Source organism: Neopsephotus bourkii, unplaced genomic scaffold (assembly GCF_033783945.1).
Source record: "Neopsephotus bourkii isolate Nb327-2 ecotype Australia unplaced genomic scaffold, CSIRO-AGI_Nbou_v1 NB_1749, whole genome shotgun sequence".
NCBI classification, from domain to species: domain Eukaryota; kingdom Metazoa; phylum Chordata; class Aves; order Psittaciformes; family Psittacidae; genus Neopsephotus; species Neopsephotus bourkii.
The window spans coordinates 8,263,553-8,288,659 of record NW_026902223.1 but is presented as its reverse complement, the minus strand read 5'-3'; the positions used below and the strand labels follow the sequence as shown (position 1 = coordinate 8,288,659).

Sequence of the window (25,107 nt, the reverse complement as noted above, 5' to 3'; positions counted from 1 at the left end):
CCCAGACACTGGATTTCCTGCTGTGTTCCGTATCTGAAGAGTTGCTGTGATGATTTCAACATCTGAAAGTATATTAGAAATCTTTGCAAGATTTTGCTTGAGACTAGATGTTCTGTTTTGAATATTAGATATACAAATAGATTGTTACTTAGGTTTATAATTAAACTGTTGTAGGGAAACAATATATGTTTCACCTTTCTGTTAGAAAATAATAGAAATGGTTGTGAAATGGAATCTGTCAAGTTCACTCTTATAATTTGAGGCAGAGGTTTGCGAAGCTGTTTTCTTCCTTTTGGGGTATTTTTTTAGAAGAACATTAAAAAAAATTATGGTACAATATTTGAAGAGTTTTCTCATTTCCTGCTTGTGTGTTGGTTAATTTCTTCCCACACCTTGCTCGAGGTGCTTCAAGTTCTGTTTTTCCTGAGGAGTCAAGAGCTGAATTCGAAGTTGGCCTTAAGGATGTGAAAATTCATAGAGAAGCTCATAGGAAGATGCCAGAATTCGGGAACTGCGTAAGACTGAAAGTGTGTAGATGTTTTCAGGATTCTGTTCCACCTTTGAAGGAGCTCCTTGACAGTGTGCTGAGAAGTGAAGGAGGGCTGGAGCAGCTCTGCTCTGGAGCCAGGCTGAGAGAGCTGGGCTGGTTCAGCCTGGTGAAGAGAAGGCTCCTGAAGGGGAAACCTTAAAGCAGTTCCAGTGCCTAAAGGGGCTGCAGGAAACCTGGAGAGGGGCTTTGGAAAAGGGCCTGTAGGGACAGGACAAGGGGAATGGCTTTAAACTGACTGAGAGGAGATAGAGATGAGATTTTAGGAATAATTCTTCAGTATCAGGCAGGGGGTTGGAACTAAGTGATCTTTAAGGTCCCTTCCAACCCAAACCATTCTGTGATTGTATGAAGTGTAAGCATAGACTTAATCCAGATGCATTCACCCAGGAGTATTCACAAGGCTGTATTAAAAAGCTTTTTCTGTGCATTATTACTACTTCAAGAATTACACTGTTTTGTTTTGAACATGCTTGAATATAATCCTAATAATTTGGAGGCAGTCTGTGTGTGCTTTAAAAGCACTCTTTGCTCTTAACTGGACTTTTCTACAGAAAAGAGGATAATTGTGAAGATAAGGTGCTGCAGAAATGTTGCAGGATCTCCCGGCATCTGCTACCAACTTGCTAACCTTGTGAAGAAACTATCTAACAGGTTTTTAAAGCAGAACACAGGAACCAAGCGATGAAAAAATGAGTTTCTGCATGTTTTAGCAGAGAGATGGAGAAATTTTAGAGGCACTCTACATTTGCTCTTTATACCAAAGTTCTGTAGAGTGTCATCTTTTCTTCAGGCTTTTTAACACAAGCAGAGTTTTGTTGTAAGTTAGTTGGAAAATAGTTTTTTGTTTGGATACTGGTATGGTGTATTGAGAAAAGCTGTGCTATATTTTTACCACTCATGTTGGTATTTGTTTCTGAGAGCTGCTCTTCTGGGCCTGAGGTACTCCTTTGTAAATGTCGATTGTTAATGGATGCGTTAGAGTTGCTTAGTTACTTGTAAAACCATTAAAAATCTTAAAAAATTCAATCTAGATTATCAAATTCCCCTGTATAGCTTGAAGCAGAGCTGATCAGAAGTGCTAATTTAGGATCCCAAAATGCAGTTTAGTAACAAAACAAACTAGAATGGGTATGTAGCCTGAAGGTGTTTTTATTGCCTTTGTTGCTCTTAACCACACCTGCAGTACAGGAGGCATGTGTGTGTTTGGTATGTGTGAGAAAGTACATATTTTTAAGGTAAGTCTGTTCTCGTTTAACTCCTAGGCATATTTATTGTGGAGGGTTTTTCTTTTGGTTAATGACAACGCAAGGAAAAAGAAGTGACTGAACACAGTTTTTGATGCATACTAAGTGAACTGAGGAAACTTTCGATGTTTAACATGTTTTTGTCAGGTGTCAATAGTCCATTTGTCTTGCTGTAGTGCTGGGGCTTAATATTTCTGGGGTATTTAATTATATATAAAATTGTTATAGAAGCTTTTTGCTCTTCTGTAAATCCTTCAGCACAGGAATTCAAGGTTGTTGGAGGTATGCTTGTAGCAGGCTTACAGTCAGAAATTTCTGTAGCTGGGTTTGTTTGGTTTAACATGGAGTTTTGAAAAGCTGTTGGGAAAACAGGACAAAATACTCAACAGTTTAGTCCGGACTGTGTGCTGCTTGTCACTGTGTGGTTGCTGCTGTTAACTACCCTCACTTCATGCGGTGAACAAAAACTTGATGTGTTCTGTGTGCTGGCTTCTCTTAATAAATCATCACCAAAGCGTATTCAGTTTGGAGATGTTCAGTGCCAGGAAGTCCCAGACAGGACCTAGAGTTCCCCAGGTTCTTCTGCTTATATTCATGTTCTGCAAATTCTGCTTCACTTTTTAGAAGTTCAAAGCAACATGAGCTGCTTGAGATAATAGGTGCTGTGGTTGCACCTGCACTGAGTTTGTGTGACCAAGCACTGAGCTGGATGGTTCAGAAAGCTGAGCTGGCTGAAAATTAGTGGCTTCCTCCCCCTTTTTTTTCCCCTCTCTCAATTTTTTTATCCTTTTTCATTCTGTCTTTAGAGGTTTTTTGGCCAGCTCAGCTCCCTGAGTTGGCTTGCCTTACCTCATTGTGTGGATGGGAGGGGAAGGCGGAGCCGCAGTATTCTTGACTTACAAAGAAGTAAAACTGCTCCTTGAGACTCTTTCCCTTTTTATGCTATTTGAATTAGTAACCACTAGTGATTATTTCAAAAGCATAGAGTATTTTAGAACTATATGTTTGATATAATGTGTTTCAGGATCTCTGTATTCTCATGTTTGTTTTCCTTATTTTGATTGTAGGCACAGTTATTTAAACATGCCAAAAGAGAAGATTGTTTACCATATGGTAAGTTTGTAATATCCTGATTCATAGTATTAAGCTATTCCAATTTAAAAAAAAAAAGGAATGAAAGATTAAACTGATAACAAGGGATGCTGCAAAGAGCAGAGTCAACAGGGAAGTTATGAACCATGCAAAATGAGGCGGGGGGAAAAGGATGACAGTGAGGAAGGAGCAGAAGCTAGTGCGGAATGCTATGTTGGAACAGCTCATCAAAGTATTTGGGATTGGCCAGTTGCTATAGTACAGAGCTGAACACAGAACATACAGACTATAAGAGGTGGAAAATATGTTTAAAAAATCATAAGAATATAAATTGTTTTTATGCACAGTATTGCTGGAAATTTTGCAGAAGATCTTTGCATTTCAACATAAGCTCAAGATTTCAGAAAACCCAGGTTTAAAGAACCAGCTGTGTATGGGACCCAGCTAGAATCACGTACTGATTCCAGAGAAAGATTATGGTGGATGCAATTAGGAATAGACAGAGACCCAGAAGGGGAGCAGAGAAGTTTCTGAACAGTGTAGCTGCTTGTTGGAGTTACCTTCATGTCCTGGAATATGGTCACAGCTGCCTACAAAATGCTATCTTGTTTTTTATTCATAGCAGTAAAAAGAGGTAGGGAAAGATGATGGCTAACTACAGAACACTACAAAAGAGCTTGTAAATTTTGGGAAGCTTATCAGAGCACCAGAAAATAGGGTTTGTGCTATTCACAGGAATCAGGCAATGATGTAAACTCGCTTTAGAATGCGGCTTGTGATTTCACTCAATGGAATTTTGACTTCAGAGAAGAAACTTCATAGGTCTTGTGGGGGAAGCAGTTCCCTTCTCCCAGTTACTAATGTTGGAGATGCAGATGCTTCCATACAAAATACCTGAGATCTGAGTAAATGTGGAGATAAGATAGTAAGCCAAATAGAATGGAATGACATATATGCTCATCAGAAACTATTGATGAATGTCATCACGTAGAAATAGCAGACAGCACTGTAGAAGCTTAAAGAGCAATAGGACTGACAGATAAGCAGAATAATAAACAGGCTAGGTAAAATATGGTATAATACAAAATTATGTAATTTAAAAGATGCAAATTATACAACACAATAATCATAATCAATATGAAAAGAAGATATTTGGCTCACAGCACTAACCCGGCTGGTAAAATTAGATGTTTTGGCCTACGGCACATAGAATATTAAACAGTTAAAAGTCTAGTAATAAGAGAAAAATCAGGGGCATGCCAGTGAATAAATTCATCATAGAAAAATTAGAATGCTCATGACTAAGAAGCAGATATTCAGGCAGAAACTGTTCGGGATAAGAAAATGTGAGAGACAAAAAGTACTGAAGATTTTTAATTATAACAGGTTCTAACAGCTCTGAGGATCAAATAGGAAAAAAATGGACAAATGACAAAGGAAGATACTGTTTGAAATCATTTGCTACACAGAACTTTATTGTAAAATAAGCACTATTCCTCAAGTCATTTGCATGGGTCTGTAGATATTTTAGTGATTAAGGAGTTGGAAGGACTTCGAAGGGATTTATATTTAGTTATTCTTATTGTTTTTCTGTCTGTGAATATTGATGTTTCTGCACTCTCTTTCTCCTAAACCATTAGTTTCTAGCTTTTACATCTGCATAAAAATCCAGGTTGGAAGGTATCAAAGTAGGTGTTATTACTGGCTTTACCTTTTGGTCTGTGTGTATTCTATTAGCATTTTAGTATGGCAGGATAAATTAAAGCCTTTTTAAAATCTGAGGAGATTTTTAAGTCACATCCTACATTTTCTCAGACTTTGGAACAATTGTTATGTCTTTGATCTTGGAGTATTTTGAAAACTCTGCTCCAAGACTCGAGTAAGAGGTTGCAAAGTATTTTCCCAGTGCACATCCATATTTGCGGTGCTCATAGCAAGAATGACTGTCCTTCAGAGCCCAAGCTGTTGGTCTCTATTAGCTAATGATCAGCCTTCAAAACAATCATTAATTGTTTTGGGTTGAAAATGCAGGAGGACTGTTTTATTTGTAACAGGAATCTCTTCTGTATGAAAATTCTGAATCCTGGAATTTTACATTCATTAACCCAGGATTCTCCTTTCGTCTCTGTTTTGTTTTTTTTTTCTTTTTACTTTGCTGGACAAATAATTTTGTTACCTTTGATGTGCCCAAATGAAAGGTTTTGTTGCTGACTGTTTACACATACACAGTATTTCTCATGTCTAAATGGTTATGGGCATTCATCGTCATAAAAATTCCTGTGCCAGAGGAGTTAAGTTGGTGCTGCCTGAAAATAGTACATGAGGAAAGGGAGCAGGAATAAATGAGGACTTTCTTAGTCTTGAAACTAGCTGCAGAGTAAGTGAATTAGGTTTCTGACTCCTGGTTCTGTTACACTGCCGGCAGTTCTTAAACCCTGAAAGATGCTGGAACATGTCACTTCCAGTGAGAAGCTGAGGCATAAATACTCTAGGAATCTAGCTTCGTTATAATTTTCATAGTCAAAAGTAATGCTTAAAGCAATCCTTCCTGTTTGGTAGGTGAAGAGTATTACCACTATTTGGTCAGTGTCAGAGCTACTACAAAGTAGGTAATAAGGCATTTGCATCTTAGTAATACCTTTAGAAATCTAAATATTCTCAGGAGCTTTCAAAACTTTACAAAACTGATGTTCTTACTGAGATTTTTCAGGTTTTATAGCATGTTTATTTTCTTTTACAGCCGCTACTGTACTTGAGTGTCTTGATAACTGCAAGCTGTCAGAAAGTAATCAGATGGTTCTTCGCAAGCTAGGGATGAAACTTGTTCAGAGACTTGGACTGACGTTTGTGAAACCAAAGGTAGCAAAATGGAGGTTAGTTTAAAGCTGAAACAGTTAAAAAAACTGAAATCCAGAAGCACTCAGAAAGTCATGGAATACCTAAATGTGTGGATATGACACTGTCCTGTCCTCATAACCTCCCCTAAAAGCGAAAGAAAGAAATCCCTGTGTTACTTGGGAATGAACTTCTTCTTCATTTGCACTATTTGGAAAACGTAGATTGCTTCCACTGTATTTAGTTTCCTGTAAATTTTTTTCCATTTTTGTACAGTAAACTAGTGCTGGGACAGGCCAAATCTTTTCACTTCTCATGTTGCACGCTACACAAGCAGAAGCCTGTTCCTATATAATGCATAACTTGGTTTAGATGGGAAGAAATTGACCTTTGTTACTGAAGTTGATTTAGTACAATTTTGTAAGAGTGAACATAACTTTTTCCATTACATAGTTCTACCCTGATTCGATAGGAGGTTCACAGGGGAAAAGTGGCTTGCAATCCCACTTTGGTTTTGCATATTAGTCAGGTTTTGGTGTCTGGTTTTACTTATTGCCAGAGGGCAAACTCTTTTCTAGATTTCTCGCACTGATATTTTCAAATTGCAGGCTCCCTTGGTGACTATTTTTATTGTGTTTCTTTTACCAACTTTTGAGAACATCCTCAGGCATAGAAAATTCTCTTTTAGGCGGAGAGTGTACTGTGCCCAATGGCAAAAGTCAGTTTAATATGTAAAGTGTATCTCTTCTAAGAATGTATCTACACCATAGGCTAGGTATCTGAGTATAGCTTGGTCAGAAAGTACTAAGTTGGCTTTAACATTTACAAGCCAATTTTTAATAGTTGAGTTTTTATTTTTTCAAATAAAAATTTGAATTTTTAATAAGTCAATTTTATTAATATTTTCAGTTTTGGAGAGGTTTTCATGGCATGGGAATTCTGCCTCTCTTTATTGTCAGCAGTGGAAAATAGGTTATCCTGAAACAGGAAAGGGAGAGACATTTAAATAGTCTAGCTCTTCTTACCTGGAAAAAGAGACAACTGGGTCAGGAGGAGGGGGTGGAGAGTGGGATACTTTAAAGCAACCACTTTCTAACTGGAGAACTGTACCCTGGGAGGTGTAGCAACTTGATCAGCAGGCTTTGTGACAGGATGCACCTATTTCAGTTGGGACTTCAATGAGACAAATCAATTAATGTGTCCATTCCTTTGTGCAGATACCAGCGTGGCTGTCGATCTCTAGCTGCCAATCTGAAGGCTCAGGGTTCAGTTGTGCAGAGTCAAATGACAACAGTTGCTGCTAGTGAAGCTGATGATGAAGAGGAATATGACATTCCAGGAGAGATTGAAAATGTTGTAGGTGTGTAAAAACTGAATAAAAAATATTCTAATGCCTGCAAATTAAGCATATATTGAAAACCAACCTTAGGGGTAACAAAGTAATGAAGGTATCTGTGCTAAAGTGAAAAATTAGAAAGTCTGTAAAGTTTAAGTCTGTGCAAGGGACTAAAATATACTACATTTTTTCAAATGATTTGGATTTCAGCATCTCAAACAGAAACTCAATACTGCAGCATTTGTTGTGGGGTTGGGGCATAGGTTTACTGAAATATAATATGAAAGACAGAACTTGAACCTTTCATAGACGGATGACTTAAAATACACAGTGAAAAACAAAAAGTGTTAAATGAAAGCTAAAGAATTATAGCCGATGTTTTTAAGATGTCTTAGTAACAAAGGAACAGCATTTTTTATTAGCTTGTGGTCATACAGGTGCTCTGCGAGCTTGGTGGTGGATATGCTGTAATCAGCAAAAATTGCATCAGAAGACTTTTATAACTGAATAATCTAATGAACCACTGGAAAAAGCACCATGAGCTCCATTCTGCATCTTCCACAGTACCTGAAATTTCAAACCAAGTTCTCTTTTAGAAAATGATTTTGACATCTTTCTTGTTTCTTTGATTTCAAGTCATTCTGGTGTGAAAAAGAGGAGAGGTGTATAGAAGTATCTTTATATAAGCTAAGAGGCATTTATGTTAAGAGGAAAATTAATTTTGGAAGTTTTAATCTTTCTGTTGTTAAATGAGAATAATCTCTTTTGTTTAAAATAAATTATCTGCAGAGCAATTGTTGGTTGGACTGAAAGACAAAGACACTATTGTCAGGTGGTCTGCAGCAAAAGGGTAGGTTTCTTATGGTTACTCTAAACTAATAATCTACAGTAAACAACATAGAAATACAGTCTAGTGTAATCCAAGATTGACAATTTCTGTGTATTGTCAATATTCCCAGTTAATTCAAATGGCTTTAGCACAGCTGATGTTACAAAGCCGTGTTTGTAAGTTTGTCTGCTATGAATTTGTGCTTATCTTCAGGAAAATTTCAGGTAGAATATAAATAAAAGGAAAGAAACAGTCTGGGTAAGACGAATTGATGGGTGTAAAATAGCATTTCTTCAAAATGTTTAGTTGTTGGGGTGGGTTTTTTTTTTCTTCTTCCACTTTAAAAACTGTATTTCTCTGTTAAGTTTGATGCTGTGTAGCTTTTGCTTCAAGCTTGAGACTGTTGTTGTAGGGTAATGGTGTTAGGGCAGTGTATTGTCATCTTGAAGTCAGCCAATCTTACTGTAACCTTCCAGTAACTAGATTTTTTTTATAGGACTTATATATCAGATACAGTAATAATGAATCACTGCTTGCTTCCCTCTCCCCCCAACCCCTTTTCTGTCTTCTGTAGAATTGGTAGAATAACTGGAAGACTTCCCAAAGAATTAGCAGATGACGTGATTGGGTCTCTGTTGGACTGTTTTAGGTAAAAAAAACGTTATTTCACACTTTACATGTATATGAAATAATCTTTGCTTATGAAACAAGAGAGCAACAGTTAGAAAGGCAGGTCTAAAACCCTGAATTTTGTTGCTTTTTCCCCAGATTTCAATTTTTTTTATGGCACAGTTGTGCTGAGGGTGTTCAGTAAAGAAGTTATTCCTAATCTTACCTCTTGACCCCATTCTAACGAAATGTGGAAGGAGTGAATTTGAACTTTAGGAAAATAAAAAAATACTCATTAACTTGTTGCTTTAAAAATTCCTGGTGTGCTCATGTCTTGAGTATTGGATGCATCTTCAGAAACATAATAGAACTGGAAATGGTATTCAAAATCTTTATGTGAGGAGAGGCTAAAACATGTAGGAAAAGTGATGGGTAAATGGGATATAATGAAGGTTTGTGAAATCCTGAGTGTCATGGAAATTATTGCCCTACAGTATAAGGTGGCAGGTTTGGAATAAAGAAAAGATGATGCTTATTCACAGAGCACATAGCTAAACTGTAAAAACTTGTTACTGCAGAGAGTGTTGCAATACGCTTGTTCATATACTGGACTTAAGGCGTGTAATGTGTCAGAGATGTTTTTGGGCTAGCTGAAGCTTTGGTTTGATCACATATAAAATCATACAATCAGTTAGGTTGGAAAAGACCTGTAAGATTATCAAGTTCAACCTTCACCCCAGCACTGCCAAGCCTGCCAATAAAGCATGTCACTAAGGGCTTCATCTGTAGCTGCTTCATCTGTGCTCTTTTGATGCGCTTTGTCGTTAGATATCTTGTTTCCACAGCCATATAAAGCATGTGAAGGACTAAAGTATTAAACAAGTACTATATGCTTTTTTTTTTCCTATCAAATTATTCATCAGGTCTGCATTGAGTACTTGAGCTTTAAGATCTGACTTAGTGTTTTAGAGTAGGTTAATAAAAAGAATTTCTTTATTGGCAAAAAATACTGTTAGTGTTCAGTTTGTCACTCAGATGTTTTAAAAAATTCCTCTCTTTCTGGTTCTGAGTACAAATTAGAAATAGCAGCTCAAAGGGTAGCACATTAAAAAAATAAAGGTATAAAGTCTTAAAAACTTAAAGGAAAGTATCTGCCTTGCTGATACTTCCACTGTGCTACTGTGATTAATTTAAGAGGTGCTGCTGATCTCAATTATCCCTGGAGCTTCAAAGACCTGTACTCACTGTGTTTTCTTTCCTTGTTTTTCAAGTTGTAGGGATGAGTAATCCAACTAGTAATTGAGTGACCTGCTTTCTTCAGAAACACCTGGGAACAAATGTAGACAAGGACAAAGGGAATCTCTCCTGTACTCTTTACACTAAATATCTAGAGACCAAAATCAAAATAATTCACTTGCTCATCAGAGGCAGTTTGTTGTATCTCTTGGGATAAGAAGAAAGGATTTCTTAAACGTAGATAGATTAAAACGCAGACAAGGGAGAAATAAGTTATAATTTTTCACAATTTAGCGAGTCTATCAGCACAGTCGTGGGGGTCTGGATGATTCTTTATGATGTCCAACGTACCTATAAGGATCCTGGAAAAAAGGTGAACAGTGATGTGAGGAAATCAACTGATAAGCCTCTGTTAAGTAACTAGATGTGAAATACAATAGCTGATGAGTGCAAACTAATGCACTTAGGGAAGGAGGCAGCTTAGTTATAAACCGGTTATCACTACATAGGAAAGAGATCTTGAAAACACTGATACTTCTGTCAAAATGTCAGAGGAATGAGCAGCAGCTGTCAGAAAAAAGAAGGCAAAGGGAACATTAGGTATTATAGGAGAAGAAGAGATAACAAAACTGAATCACTGAAAAGTGATTTAACTGATGGGGATTCTTCCAAGTGGAAAGAAGAAGGACAGGGATATAATGGGGATACATAAAATTATAAATGTGATAGAAAGAGGGAAAGTGAGTAATTGTAATCTTCACTCTTCCTCGTAAGGTGAGAACTGGGAAGCATCAGGAAGTACATTTTCAGGCAATTATAATTAAACTGTGGAAGTCATTGCCACAGGATGTTATGGAAGCCAGAAGTGTAAAGGGAGTTCAAAAAGGGATTATACGAATTAATGGAAGAGGGACCCAGCAGAGGTTATTAAATATGACATTCTGTCTGCAACCTCTGGCTTGGGAAGTCTCCATACAGGTTGCCAAAGCGAGGAGGAGGCTAATAAGGGAATGATCCTTTGTGCTTCATTTTTGGCTAAGCATCTGCTATAGGTCCATGTCAGACACAGGATGCTGGCGGAGCTGAAGCTTTGATATGGCCTAGTTTGTGTGTTCAACATTTTATTCTCAGATTCTTATTCTTAGTTTAATACAAAATGAGCTTTTTGCATGTCTAGTCGTGCAGCATGCAGCCTTTTCCCTTTCACTCCTTTATCTGACAGTCCACCAGAAATTGTGTACCATTTGAGGTATTTTTTGGTTGTGTTCACTACAGGTTGCTCTGGTTTGGTTGATGCTTTTTAAAGGTGGATAAGCACCAGTTTGCTCACTGCATAAGCTCATACAAAGTGTTGATTGGAAGCTGTCACCTCAACCTCTTTGGCTAGTTAAAGACTGTGGCACTAAATCAGTTATTTTGGGAATGTTCTATAAATCTGTGTGTTTTGCCAAAGTACTAGAAAGTTGTTATCCTTTTCTGGATGACTTCCAGGTATTGTACTCTTCTCTATTGACATTCCGTTTCTGCTGGTAAATGGGGGTTTTGCTTATTTGATAATGTTTATAGCAGTATTTATATTGCACAAAATAGGAAAGTACGTTCAACCTCATATTTTAGAAGTCCAGCAGGATTTATATCACAATGCCAGTATGGGTTATGTGTCTTTTAAAATGTTAGGAATTAATCGTGAAAAATGAAATCTGAAAAGGGTCTTAACAAAAACTTGTCTTTGTTCTAAAATTAGTTTCCAGGAAACAGACAATGCATGGCACGGTGGATGCCTGGCTCTGGCTGAATTAGGCAGAAGAGGATTGTTACTCCCTTCCCGAATTTCAGATGGTGAGTTCAGTTGCTCAATGTGAGCAAGTTCATGAATTAACAGTCTGTAGTATTAGACATTGAATCTGTGGCACTAGACTGGAATTTGCTCATTTACTACTGACTGTAGTTTTGAATTCTAGAGTAAAGAAATACGCCTATGGGGATATTAAAGGTACTTCTGCAAAAGCATTGTCTTGGGTGTGCCTTTATATGCTTAATAAATTTTTCTTTCCAAAATGAAATTAGTTTCTTGGGGTTTTCTTCTTCCTCACTCCCATATTTCTCTGTACAGTTGTATAAAAATAATACCGCATGTCTATATACTGTGTCAGTGTCATTATTTAGGTAGACTATATTAACTAATTGATGACTAACTTGCACTTTAAAGTTAGTAACTTATGCTGTGTGTTTCTGAATAAATTTCAGAGGTCAATTTAGTGTAATTTATACATGAATGTGTAAGGTTTTAATGGTTTTTTGAAATACCAGGATGGAAAGAGAAATAACAGGGCAGAGGAGTTGTTTGTGTGTTCTGTATCTATCAACATACATTGAAGTATAGAGACGTTAATGTGGAAGTAGTAGTTTTCTGTTTAGTGATTTTGGTCAATTTTTGGTAGAGTTGAAATGACAAAAACATAATTCAGCAGTACGCATCTGCTGTTGGGCACTTTTACAGCACTATTTTGGGCTAGGTGGTTCTGGACTCATCTGGTAGTCCTGTGTTGACAACAAAAGTTGAACCCTAATTTTCAAAAATGTGTCAAAACTGGTGTTTCATCCTGGTGAGTCAGGTTGCCAGATCATTTGTATTCTGAAGATCTGTTGACTTGTAGAGGGAACTGGAAATTACAGTATTTAATACAGTTTGTTATTCTGCCTCCGTGGAATGAGTTGATGTCCAATACAGTCTGTGGTTTTCATGTCGTAATTTTTGAACAGCTAGCTGTCAGTTCGTTTTCCTTTTCCAGTTACTTTTGCCCTTGTATGATAAAGATGAAAAAGTTAAAAAGAAACCCTCTATTCTATCAAGGAATTGGAATAGCCTCCTGTAATAGAATTGTTTAAATCTAAAGTGGACGTTGTGTAGGACTACAGATGACATGAGTGACCGCTGGCTTCTGCCAGTGAATTGAGCTGTGCTGTGAAGCCACCTCTCTTCAGTTTTTAGGTTGATTTTTTGTATTTGTAGAATGGGGATGATGGTTGTATCCTGCACACCCTTCTTTTTCTACAGAGATGCAATGAAAATATATTGCTGCCTTGGAAGGTCATTTTAATATACATGGATTTATATGCAATTTTTTAATTTGTGAGAGTGCACAAGATGTAGCCTTCTATTACTGCTGTGATACTTCAATATTGGTGTATTAATATATTAATAATGGTGTAGTATTAGTATCCTTCTATTTAATACTGGTGTGGAAGAATTGAAACCTGAGATAGGAGGGATCACAACCATGGCAGCAATCTCAGTATCTTCTTTCTGGGAAGGAGATACGCATGAAGGTCTAAAGAAAAATGATTTTACATAAACTGCAAGTTTCTTAATTAAATTGGGCTAAGAATTCCAACAATTATTATCTAAGAAGATGGGTAAGGAATCTATCAGAGATTATCTTGGCTGAGCTGCAGCTCCTTTGGTTTTCTGGTACTCAAGAGTTACACAGAGGCAAAAAGGTACGATACTGCAAACAGTGGGTAAAAGAGGATAGTCTGAATTTGTAGATTAGAATTTGGAAAGACTTGGATATAAAATGGGGTGCAGCTAGTGAAGAATATAACTGGTAACGACAAATAATGTATCTTCATCAAAGTCAAACCTTTATTATCATGGGGCAGATGGGCTGCAGAATAGCCATGCACACTTGGCATGGTTCCTTTTCCCTTTTTTCCCTTTTGCTTTGATGGCCCTTTTTTTAAATGGGCTTTTTTCTTTTTTTTTTGGCCTAGAAAAAAGTTCTTTCTCCTTGCTTTATCTCCTACTACGGACAGCTTCATACACCACACTTTCTTACTGCCTTGTTGTTCTAACCTGAGGTAATCAGACTTCTTCAGTTATCTCAGATTGGTATTCCTGTTTTTTGATACTTTAGGAAAAGCTTTTCTCTGTGAAAGATGAAATTAAACATCAATGTTGTTATTCTTGTTTCTTAGCTCAGGAACTTAACCCCTGTAATTTACTATTTGATGGGAGACTTCCTACAATGCTCGGGCTAAGCTGTTAGCTCAAACCACCATAGCACAAAAAATAAAGAAAAACAAATACTGTGGGAACTCTGCATTGAATACAATTCAGCTTCCTGACATGGGTTTATACCTACTTGTAGTGTTTTGGCATGCGAGGCAGTTTCTTACCTGGATAATGAATCATAAGAAATACATACCCATAGTTTTGAGGGAATAAGCCTGGGTTTGTTTTCCTTAGACTGATAATTCATACTGTTCAAATTTACATGGGGTGTGTATGCAGTTTAACAGCCTGGGTTTGGTTAAACTTTTGTAGAAGCTTTGATAAGCTGGACAGCAGCTTTAAAGCAGAGAGGATTCTGAGGTTGGTCATATGAAGCTGAAGTACAGCTAAATCAATGTGCATAATGAACCTCCTTCACTGAAGGAAGCTCCTTTAGTAGAGTTGATATTCCATGCCAGATTCTACTTGTAAATTGAAAATTTAGCAATTTGTTTGCTGATTTTTCTTCCAAGGTATGTGTTACAGGTGGTGCAGTGAATGTATTTGTGCTCATTAATGAAGTGCCATAGATTTGAAGTACAGCTCACAGATTTATTTGAAAAATTGCAAGTTTATATACACAGGTATAGAAGCAGAAAATAGTTTGAGGATGTACGTAGAAGCACACTGAGAGTGATAATTAGAGATACATGTACACGGAAATAAGACCTTCACCAGAAAGAGTTTGCCTCAGGTGAAATAAATTATATAAATAACCTTTTAGGCTTGGAGTTTGAAAGTTGCCCAGTGTCTGTCTAACCTCAGAGGAAGATGAGGCACCTAAATTGTTTAGATCTTCAGCTTTTCAGTAGTGTTTTCAGAGCAGCTCAGTTAAAGATAAGCATAAACTGTGTTTGTTAGATTGGTGCAGGCTTTCCTTGGTTGAACTTAAATCTTTTTCTTAGGCGACATCAGCAAAGTTTGCTTATGCAAGGTTTGGATCAGTTTGTTTAAACTGGCGTCTGCCTCTGAGGAGCGAAATTTGGTCTGGTGTTTTGTATTGTGGCATAATGGGAAAATGCATTCTTACACAAACCGGTTTTTACAGTAAATTCTAAAGAGCCAGGTTTAATCTTAAGCTTATTTAAACTACTGCACCATGACATAAAAAGTTTTTCAAAGAAAAAGAGTCAAAAAACCCCAACCCCATTAAACGAAATTCAGCCTGAAAAAGACTGTGACAGTATGTTATTGAACAGTATTGTTTCTAGAACTTAAACATCTTTTAAGAAAAGAAGTTGTAAAATTTATTTTACATTAATACAATTGCAAAACCCCTTAAAGATTCATCTAATGTACTTCGGCTTCAGTAATGAATGCAAAAATTCACTCATCAAAATCTGAGCTTATACAAGGGAAGGTTCTGTTACTTAAAAATATTAATATAAAATTATGAACATTATTTACATGGGAGAGATTGAATGTATTTTGTCATGGAACCAAACCCAGAAAGAGGCGGTTTGTAGAAATTAAATGGTGTTGCTGGTAACTAGCTCCTATGACTCGTTTGAAAGTGAAGTATTAAGATACTCTTGTTCTCTTCCTTAAAGTGAAGACTCTGCTACAGTCATTTGGCCTTACTCTTTTAGTGCCTTGCTGTGATTTTGCGGATTCTTTTTGATTTGTCCTTTTTTGTCCTTTTACTTTTTGATTGCACTGAGTATCCTGAGTATCAGAAGAATTAAGAGGAGCTTCTGTACAAGAAGCATTACTGTCCTGAGGACTTTGCCCTTCATTGTCCAGTCTAACTTTGCCTGGGCTGTATGCAGCTAGCTGACAGAGAGCTACAGCTGCTGTTTGTTTCTGTTCATCACAGCTGTCAATTATTCTTAAGTCTTGAGCTTCATTACGGTGAGCTGCGAAAGATGTGTCACAGGCACTGTTAGTAGGGTTCTTGGGGCTACATGCTTCTGCTCCAGAGGTTTCCTTTTCATTGCTTGGAGAAGTAGCAGCACCATTATCATGAGATGGACTGTGGAATGACGTTTTCAGGCTTACTGTGTTACAGGAATCTTTTACTGAGAGGTTCAGAGGCATGTCTTGCAATTCCAGAAAGCTGTGACTTTCTGTTTTGGATGTGGTTTTGTATGTATGCTCATGAGCAGGTCCTGTATTTGCATCAGCCTTTTTGGAAAGATTAAGGGGAGCTATCCCTGTGTCTTCCTCTGTGTTGGACAGTGAACCTTCGTTGTTCTGGCATTCGTTCTGTGCATGTGAATCTTCATCAGTGACGTTAATGCTGGAAGAAATGAGGAGAAAAGAAAATTCACTGTCAGTTACTCTTCTAAATTGGGGCTGAGGAAGGGGGCAGGAAGAAGAGAAAACAATCTGAGCTGGAATCTGACAATTTTGCTGTTTCTCCTTTAACTCCCCCAAGTCCCCTTGTGCCATACACATCATTGGATGCAGGTAATTCCCTGAAATACACAAACACATGCATAGTAATTGTATGGGAAATACCTGGTACACTTAGGGAGAATGAGTAGTCTGCTCACTATAGCATCTGGGAGCTGTACTGTGTTTTGCACTGTCAATATACAACAAATTACCTCAATGTCTTAAATTTAAATATATTTTAGGGGCATTGCATGAAATGTTTCCATCTGTGTTTGTGTGTCCCTTGTGTGTAAATCTGACAAGGTTTTGCAAAGTGATTTTTGTTATTTTACCTGGTAGGTGAATCTCCTCTCTCTTGCTGCGTCTGCACACTTTGAAGTAGAGTTGGTTGATCAGTGCTTTTCCTCACAGGTCGGAAAGCTGTGAGGTTTTCTTCTGGTTGATCGTACTTGCCAAGCGATGTGGAAGATGACTTGTTAGAGAGGTCAAACAAGCCTTCGCATACATGGCTCGTCTGAGTGAAGTTGGTTGGGCTAGGTCTGCCAGGGGAGCCTGTGGCCGCACTTCCTGCAAGAGGGCTCATTTTGGCATTCTCTCTTTCATTCTGGTCATCTTTGGAATTACTTTTGGCATGCAATAATGTCATTTCTTTTTCATAATCTGCTTGTTTTTTATGTGAATTTAGAGGGTATTGTTGGGATGGGCTTAAAGAAGCTGGGTATAGTAAGGTAGTTTCTTCCATTAGATGAGAATTTTGATCTCTGTTAATACCAGCTACGTGTGAAAATCTGTAAAATGCAGGATCTGTTGGCCTACAAAATCCATACGGTATTGGAGGAGTGGAATGATATTGTTGGAACAATCGATAGTGTTCATATGCTGATGGATTTATGGGTTTTGGAAGTGGTCCTGGGTGTGGAAGAAAGTGTCTTTGATCTTGTGTGCCATAGACAGACAGAGCAGAGCTTTCACACTCTGAATTACCTGGAAGCAAGTATGGTGTGTAGATAGCCAGCCTATGCTCATAAAAATGGGGTGAGTACTCAGGTATCATTGGTTGCATATAAGGTGAAATGGAACCAAAGCCTTTTGTAGGAGCAACTTTATGTGGAAACTCTGGGAGGAAAGGAGAACCTGCTTTCCATGGGTGACCTGGTGCATGAAATGCAGACTTAGTGTGAAAAGGTGAATTTTTGTTAGAGAGTGATATGATTTCAGATACTTCACTGGTTTCTGGGCCTTTGCTATCTCTGTGTTCTCCTACAGGAACGAAAGCCGAGGGCCTGCCAATGCTGTCCAAAAGGGGCTGCATGCTGATAGCGCTTTCTGCTGTAGTACTGGCAGGGCTTAATTCCTTCTGAATCACAGGTTTTTGTCCTTGTATTGCTGTGTTTGTTGCTTGGTTTTGTAATTCAACATTTTCCTTGGCATCTTCTTTTGGAAACGGAAATTGAGGCTTTGAATCGAGGTTTGCCAGTCCATTTGTGACAGCCTTAGAAGAAGTTGGTTTGACTGTAGATTCAAGCTGATTGATCTGTTTGGGCTCCAAGGAACTGGTCTTTGGACACTTGATAACACGATCCTGCTCTGATACTAAAGTAATTGAGTTTTTGCAGAGGCCATATTTCATATGGTTAAAAAGATGGGATTTCTCATTGCAAGTGAAGGGACACTGGAAGCACTTGTACTTAAATGGCTTTCCTGGTGGTCTTGGGATGTAGTGAGGCTTCTTTGGTTTACGTTCTTTGAGAAGACTCATTTTGTTCTCTGCTCGAAACAATTAAATGTAATGGTTCTTTAGAACAACTTTCTTGTGGTTAGCTCGCCACAGTTCTAGCCTCTTGATGTTTCCAGTTTTTCTGGTTTCTAGAATCCTTCTTCCCAGGTGAAGAGAGGAAGCCAACTCCTGTGGTGTCTCGGGGAAGACGGGGTGCCGGAAGCCAATACTTCTGCGACTGGTAGTGCAGGAACTGTAACATAAAGTTTAAAATTAGTGGAACATTGGAATTAAAGACAAAGTAATAAATTCTTTTACCTGTATTCCCCCTCATATCACATATGGTGTGTTGTGGCCTTTTTTTTTTTTTTGTTCTTGTTTTTAAAAAAAAAAGTGCAGAAAACCTAACCAACCAAAACAAAACCAACCCCCCAAAACAGACAGAAACAAATAGAAAAAGCGAAAACTCTTCCCCTCCCCCAAATTCCCCATCCCTGGCATCCTGGCGATGTTCAAGGCCAGGTTGGACGAGGCTTGGAGCAACCTGCTCCAGTGGAAAGTGTCCCTGCCCATGGCAGGGGGTTGGAACTGGATGAGCTTTTAAAGATCCCTTCCAATCCAAACCATTGTATGATTCTATGCAAAGTGCTAGATGCCAGACTTGAGATAGACACTCATTAAACTTTGACATCCTTCCACACCTCAGCACAGTCCCAGAGGTGACCTAGTTTTCAGCAGTGCTCAGCACCTGCCACTGCTCCCGGCTTGGAGGAGTTTTCTTTGAAAACTGAAGGAACATTTATTCAGAAGATGAAAGTAGAAATCCAGGTGGAGCTGTTGAGAGAGAAGTGGAGGTGGGCAGAATGAGAAGAGGCAGGTCCGAGCAGCAGCTGGATATGGGGCAAGCCAGTCGGGCCGGTTGGGGAGACAGCAGAGGGAATTTCCGGCTTTGGTGCAAGGAGGGTGGAGAGGATTGGTTGCACATGGGTAGTAGCTGACTTAGCTCTTTAAGAGAGTGACCAACCCCCTCTTTTACCTGTCATGGCATTTCCTAACAGCCTAATCTCAATGGATACCTCAAAAGTGGCCAATCTCTCGAAGGATAAAACCACACCAATTTTCTTCCTCTTCCTAATTCAATTAAGAGAAATGAGTACTGCAATATCTGACTAATGGAATCTTCTGCTTGATAAAAACATGTCATGTTCCTCTGCTGCATAGCACCTTACATATTGCATATACTTAACACAGACACAAGCGTAGTAATTCAGGTAAAAAAAGTCTGACAGTAATTGATTTATAGGGGAATGAGGTATCTGCCTTTCTTCAGAAAAACTAAGGTTGTGGATACTTTACGCAGCCTAATGATTTGCTCAGTAGATAAGTCAGGAGGGCTTGTATCAGCTTGTTCCATTATGTTCACTGATTCTGAAGGCGTGAGAAACTCTCAGAGTCAAGTTCTCATGATTTTATAGGATGTGTTATGGCAGAGATCTAAAAACTGATGATTTCATCATGAACTATAAGCATCATTATCAAAATGATGACTGTTGCAAAACCACGTACTGTATCTATTGTGTTACCCGAAACTACAGGAATACTAATTGTAAGAGTGACTAGATAGCTTGATACTTTTTCTTTTTTTATAAAAAGAAAGTTTTTTACATAGAAATATGAATTAGTAGTAGTATGAAAATACAAAGTTTATGAAAAGAATTCCTGGTAATTACATGCTGTGAGATTTGAGTTAAAAGTGGAGTTGTTTTGCATTTCTTAAATCAGATTATTTAATAGAAAATGACTTGCAACACATTATGAAAACTGAAGGCAAAGCTACAGAATTGCTGCTTGTTTCATCAGGTATAGTAATTCTAGCAGTTTGTATTAAATGTTGTTTCTGATGTCATAGAAATATTAATTTTGTTAAAATGGTGATTGTGAAGGTACCCTGAAAATAGCAAAGCTGTTCTGAAAGTAGAAAAAACAATCAAGCTTTTTCTTTGAATTAATGAATGATTAAATGTGCTATAGCCTAGAAAAAGGAATGTGTAGAGAAGTAACTTCTTATTTTTCAGGTTTTAGGGAAGCTTTTTTTGTTATTTGAGTTGCATAGGGATACCATAACAATGAAAAAACCTTGAATTATTGAGCAACATGTTAAACTCTTGGAATCTGGTTAAGGTGGTTGAATAAATTAAGAGTCCATATAGTCTTTAAAAAATATTTTAAATAATGATAGCCAAGATTCCTTTGAAAGATTAATACTTTAAAAATAAAAATAAATTAAAATATTGAGGTGGAGGAGGGGAGGTCCAGAGAGAGAACTGCCCTTTTTTCACTCCCTTAAGTGTGCTTGTTGCATTTATTTTTGGCTAATGATGTATAACTAACGTGGACAGTTTGTAATGGGCTCGGTCAAGTCGGTTTGTACCTGTTGTTCTTTATATCTGCTTGGAAGTACATGTACTAATTATTCGTGAAAAAAAAAGATACTGTTGTCAAAACTCCATTGCATTCTTAGGTGGACCATTTATGATAACAGTCCAAATTTGCATTCAGGTGCAGCTCTTATAATAAAGAGATGTTAATGAGGTTTTCTTGTTCTGCTAGCTTTCCTTTGCTTAATAATGAAAATTCCTGTGTGTCCTGTTCCCCCCCACCCTGACTTTGTACTTGGTATTTGAGTCAAGTTATTCCTGTTCAACAGAGTATTAACTATTGTTTCTTAATAAGAGAAAATGCATTGCTGCAGTTTTTAATTGTAGAAATTCAGAGCATTGGTGCTGCTTTGCCATGGGTCCAGCAAGAGAGAATTCCAACAGGGGTTTTTAGTCATTTTTGCCTTTGTTTTGATGCAGACAGTAGAGCTCGAGACTCTGCCGCTCTGACTCGAGAGGTGTAGAACAAGTAGCTTATTTAGAGGGTGTTTACCCATTCGTAAACCTAGGCTAGTGCCAGCCAGATGAATGTGCTGCTTCTCTTTTTTAACTATTTAATCCCTTATTTTTTCTCATGCTTTAAAAATGCCAGTAATAAAATGTTTCCTCGTCCAGACGAGAAGGATAATTTCTCTTACAATCTAAATAAAACTCAGGAGTATCTGGCAGTGGTACATATTTCATAATTAAAAAAGAAATTAAAACAGTTTGATCCCACACATACATCTGGAAAATACTTTAATGGTTTAAAATAGGTGCCACCAGTTAAAACTGTCTCTATATAAATAATGTTACAATGGCTGTTTTGTGCTACCAAAATTAATATCTAGTATTAGAAAGGAAAATCACAGTAAGTAGTGGCTTTTTTTTCTTAAACTTGAATGGCATAACTTGTGATAGCCTTTAAAAATGGGAAAAGATTCTTCAGTAGTAGGATGATCATTTTCTTGTGTATTTTTATTTTTAGCTTGATAATTTATTTCTTTATATCTGATTTTAGAAATGCAGACAGTAATATATTAGTACAATTTTATCTCTCTAATTTTGAAATACAGTGGTGTTATTTCTTTTGTGGTTTTATTGAGAACAGGTCATTCAAATAATATTGCTTAAACTTGAGGCTGTCTTAGATCTTTGGCTCTTGTCACCATTGTACTTCCCCACGGCTGTCTCATCTGTAGCATTTTCCAACCTGAAACTGAGAGCTGCAAGTTTTCTTCCTTGTGTTTTTAAAAGCATGTTGTTGCTACCTCCTTCCCTTTAACATATTCACAAGTTCAGAAAACAAGAATGCCTGTGTGTGTATAAATATATAAACAAGAATGTACGTGGGTATAAGTATACAAGCACATGCACATATGTATTCATATACGTGCACGCACACACATATATGTACACACATATATATATATGTGCATGTTGTTTTTTAGGTTTTTAAGTACTCTAAATTGTTCAAGATGCCCAGTTGATCAAAGAGGAAATTTCAGAATGTCTTTTATTACAAGCAGGGATGGTAATTATATTTCTTTTTAGGACACTGCTTTAGCAAACTACGTAACAGTTTGTCATGCACACTCCATTATTATTGCAGTATCCTTTTGGTGATGTTGATCTCTCTGACCAGGAGTACTCACTGGGGTGGAACATTCTGAAGGACATACTATAATTAAAATATTGTGATGTGGCATTATTGCATAACTCAAGGACATGCCATTGTCACCTACCTAGAGTGTTGCAAGAACAAGATTTGTGAGTTTTATTCTAGCTGAGATTTTCCAGTGATTAACTACCACTCCCTTCTAAACTTCCAGTTCCTTTAAACTAAAAGATAGATTTTAACGCAGCTGGTTGTTAATGAGGAGGAAATCTGGGTGAGAGGAGTGGGTTGGTGAGGACTACAAGGGAAGTGTGTGGTGAAGGCATGGACCGAAGAGGGCTGCGTGCTCGTGTGTGCGTGTGCGCATGGTCTGGGTCTGCGTGTGCGAGCGAGCACAGAAAGAGACTAAATACGTTGGTTAGGCAGCGTGCATAAATAAGAAATAAAAATCTTTGTCAATATTAAATTAATAATTCAGTATCTTAATACACTTGAATTAATTGGAGAGAGGATAACTAAACTCTAATCCAATTTTCTGTGCTTAATTCCCAAGAAAATAATAAATCAAACCTGGAGTACCTTATTTTCAGACAGTCATTTCAGATTCACCCGACCCTAATGTGTGAAGGTATTCGGCAGACTAAACACAGGAGTTTTAAGCAGTACAGCTTCGTGTCATACTTCAATATTATACAGCAACTTCCTCTATGAAAAAAGGTGCTTAAAACGCTTTTCACCAACAAGAGTTAATTATTGTAAAAACTCAACAAGAGTTAGTTCATCTCTCAAGCTAAAATACTCCCCTCTCCTGTTGAAAGTTTCTGCTGAAAGTTTAAACTGGTGCAGTAAATGCACCTGCTAGGAGTAACCCAGGCTTTTGAGACAGCTGAAAAATGATCACCTCTGGTTTACTTTTTTAGCTGTTAACACAAACACACTTTATTTGAACAACAGAAAAATACTCGAAAGAAACGTACTTACCAGCTACATAGATGTTGGAAACCTCCAAGGTGCTCTCTGTTGGTAAGCTGGAGCTGTCACTGCTGAGAGAGAAGTACCTGTTCTCTGCTTGATCTCTAAGTGAAACTGCAGGAGGTTGTTTCAGGGGGAGGGACTTAAGAAGTGTAGGAGTTGAGCCCTCGGGGTGTAGAGATGCACCTGATATTACTCCAGCCCGAAGCTACGATTCATTTGTTTGCGTCCACTGCTTTCATTCAGCATTACCTCAGCATCTAAGCTATCGAAGAGAGTTCTTGTCGCTTTTGTGCCCTCCAACAACCAAGTTTTACTCTAAACAGTAGTGTCTGTTCTTCTTAGTAGCAGCCTGCAATGTGGGGTCAAAAATGGCTTAGGAAACATACTGAGCTTTTAATATATTTCACTTTCGGAAGTGGCTCATGAACAGCAGAATTGACTGTACAGAGGGGGTAGCAAAGCTTAAAAATAATACTTTAACTCTTTTGTTGGAGACAGACATTTTTGATTGAATGCCTTTGTAGCTTTAATATTCTTGCTCTTTTTCGTCCTCCCCCTCTCCATTTTTATTTAAATCTTTTTGTCCTTCATGAGTCTCCTTTCTGAAGGCGGGACTGAACTAACTCCAAGCTTGCTTGCCACAGGAACCTGCCAAAGCTTGCCTATAATCAACAGTCAAATGTACAGATCCTGTAACTGGAAAGGAGTCACCCCAGTAAGAAATCGATTATCATGTCTACATGTTTACTTAGGAGCTGTGACATTCAGTGGTGAAAGGGGAAAGACAACCGATCATCCACTGATTAATGCTAATACTTGCTTTTAGTTTCTTTTTAGTTAGAATTTATAAGTGACATATTTATTAGTGGATTTGCCTCGTGACTGTGCTGAATTGTGTGGTGAAATAATAACCTTCTGCATACGGGCTGCTAAAAGGAAAATATTCTGATAGTTGTCTCTAAAAACCATTCCTGTTGCTGTATAAAAGCAAAGGGGGTTGGCTGTTAGTTCTGATGCTACTGAGATGTTAAAATTCCTATTCAGAGCTGTGCAGTTCAGCTGGATGAACATGACAACCCTCTTGTTTAATCTGCAGCTCTGTAGATAAAGACAGCTGCAGATTGATGAAACTTTTAAATATGGAAGTATGATGAAGTTTATAGTTGGCAAAAGTGTTGTCTCTGAGTGAAAATTAAGGACGTTGTCCCTACAGAACCTGTTTAGGCAGCGGGTGAAAGTTGTTTCAAAATCAGTCTCTAAAGCAGTGTCTGAAAAATAATCTTAATGATGTGGCCTTTATTTGCTTGGATGACTTGTATGGACATGTACTTTCCTGTGTAGGTACGCAGACCACTGTCCTTCCTCTTGCTATGCCAATGCTGTTTCCAGTTCTGGAATGTTTTCCTGCATATCACTAATTCACGTATCACCAAGCAATCACTAATTGTAAGGTAGAAGGGTGGCTTGCTTATTTATTTATGTGTGTATTTATTTATTTATTTTATTATGTTGCAATAACACAGCTTAGCAGTGTTATAAACCCCATAAAACATAAAAAACCATAAAAAGATGTCATCTTACTGTCTAGCTGTTTGTAAATCCTTTGGCTTTAGAGGAAATAATACAAAGAGTGTTTGTAAGTCCATCATTCTTCCATTTAGTTGTAAAATGTTTTGAGGCAAAGTAGTATGTCAGAAAATGCTGCCTGCAGTGAAAGATTCTGTAATGTCTGCATTCTCTGAAAGGTCCTAAGGAGAAAGGTCCTTTGCTGTCTCGTTATTCAGTAGTCCTCACTAGGTAGTGAACAGCCTTTTTTCCCTGTCCATAGGTTTCTGTGCCATAGCAATCTACATAACTGTCTTCATGTTTTTTTTCTGCAGATGTGAATCATTTTATGTTGTTTGCAGCTGAAGGAAGGCACCCTCAAGTTTCTTTTTTGCATGTGATGAGGTGGAGGTGGTTTCCTTGTATTAGATCAGATTTTTTTGTTTAAAAGAAAATTGCAATTTCTGGCTATTGAAGGACTCCTTTCACGCAGGTGACTGAACTGTGGAAAGAGGCAGTCAGTGTTTGAACTTTGGTTTTGTGTTAATCTGCCTTCTCCCTATCCCCCTTCCCTGGTCTGGTATGTGAAGGGGAGACATTATGTCCAGTTGCTGCCTTGACCCAAGGAAAAGAATGTTTGAAATGTAGCTACTTCCTGGAAGTTGCTGTTGTTAGGTCAGCTGAAATCAGCTGTGGGCAAAGTAGAACTGCGA

The 25,107-nt window shown here is 37.8% G+C and overlaps 2 protein-coding genes across 5 annotated transcripts in view; one reads left to right on the top strand and one right to left on the bottom strand.

Moving 5' to 3' along the window:
• The window catches only part of TBCD (tubulin folding cofactor D), a 123,478-nt gene that overhangs the window by 18,102 nt on the left and 80,269 nt on the right, over positions 1-25,107 (top strand). For all 4 annotated transcript variants that reach the window (XM_061376970.1, XM_061376969.1, XM_061376972.1 and 1 more), the window contains 6 exons: positions 2,862-2,907; positions 5,627-5,759; positions 6,939-7,081; positions 7,847-7,907; positions 8,461-8,535; positions 11,476-11,570. In XM_061376970.1, the coding sequence (XP_061232954.1) occupies positions 2,862-2,907; positions 5,627-5,759; positions 6,939-7,081; positions 7,847-7,907; positions 8,461-8,535; positions 11,476-11,570 (553 nt within the window). The remainder of the gene's footprint in view (positions 1-2,861; positions 2,908-5,626; positions 5,760-6,938; positions 7,082-7,846; positions 7,908-8,460; positions 8,536-11,475; positions 11,571-25,107) is intronic.
• Positions 14,324-23,075, bottom strand: ZNF750 (zinc finger protein 750). The gene is made up of 3 exons (XM_061377022.1): positions 22,856-23,075; positions 16,455-18,092; positions 14,324-16,024 (listed from the first exon to the last, which is right to left on the bottom strand). The coding sequence occupies exons 2-3, from the start codon at positions 17,879-17,881 to the stop codon at positions 15,307-15,309; spliced, it is 2,145 nt and encodes a 714-aa protein (XP_061233006.1). The 5' UTR covers positions 17,882-18,092; positions 22,856-23,075; the 3' UTR covers positions 14,324-15,306.

Coding starts and splice junctions, on each gene's coding strand:
- ZNF750 (XM_061377022.1), bottom strand. CDS start 17,881: ATGAGTCTTCTCAAAGAACGTAAACCAAAGAAGCCTCACTACATCCCA. Junction 16,025..16,454: donor AGAGGAGATTCACCTACCAG/GTAAAATAACAA, acceptor CATTTCTTCCAG/CATTAACGTCACTGATGAAG.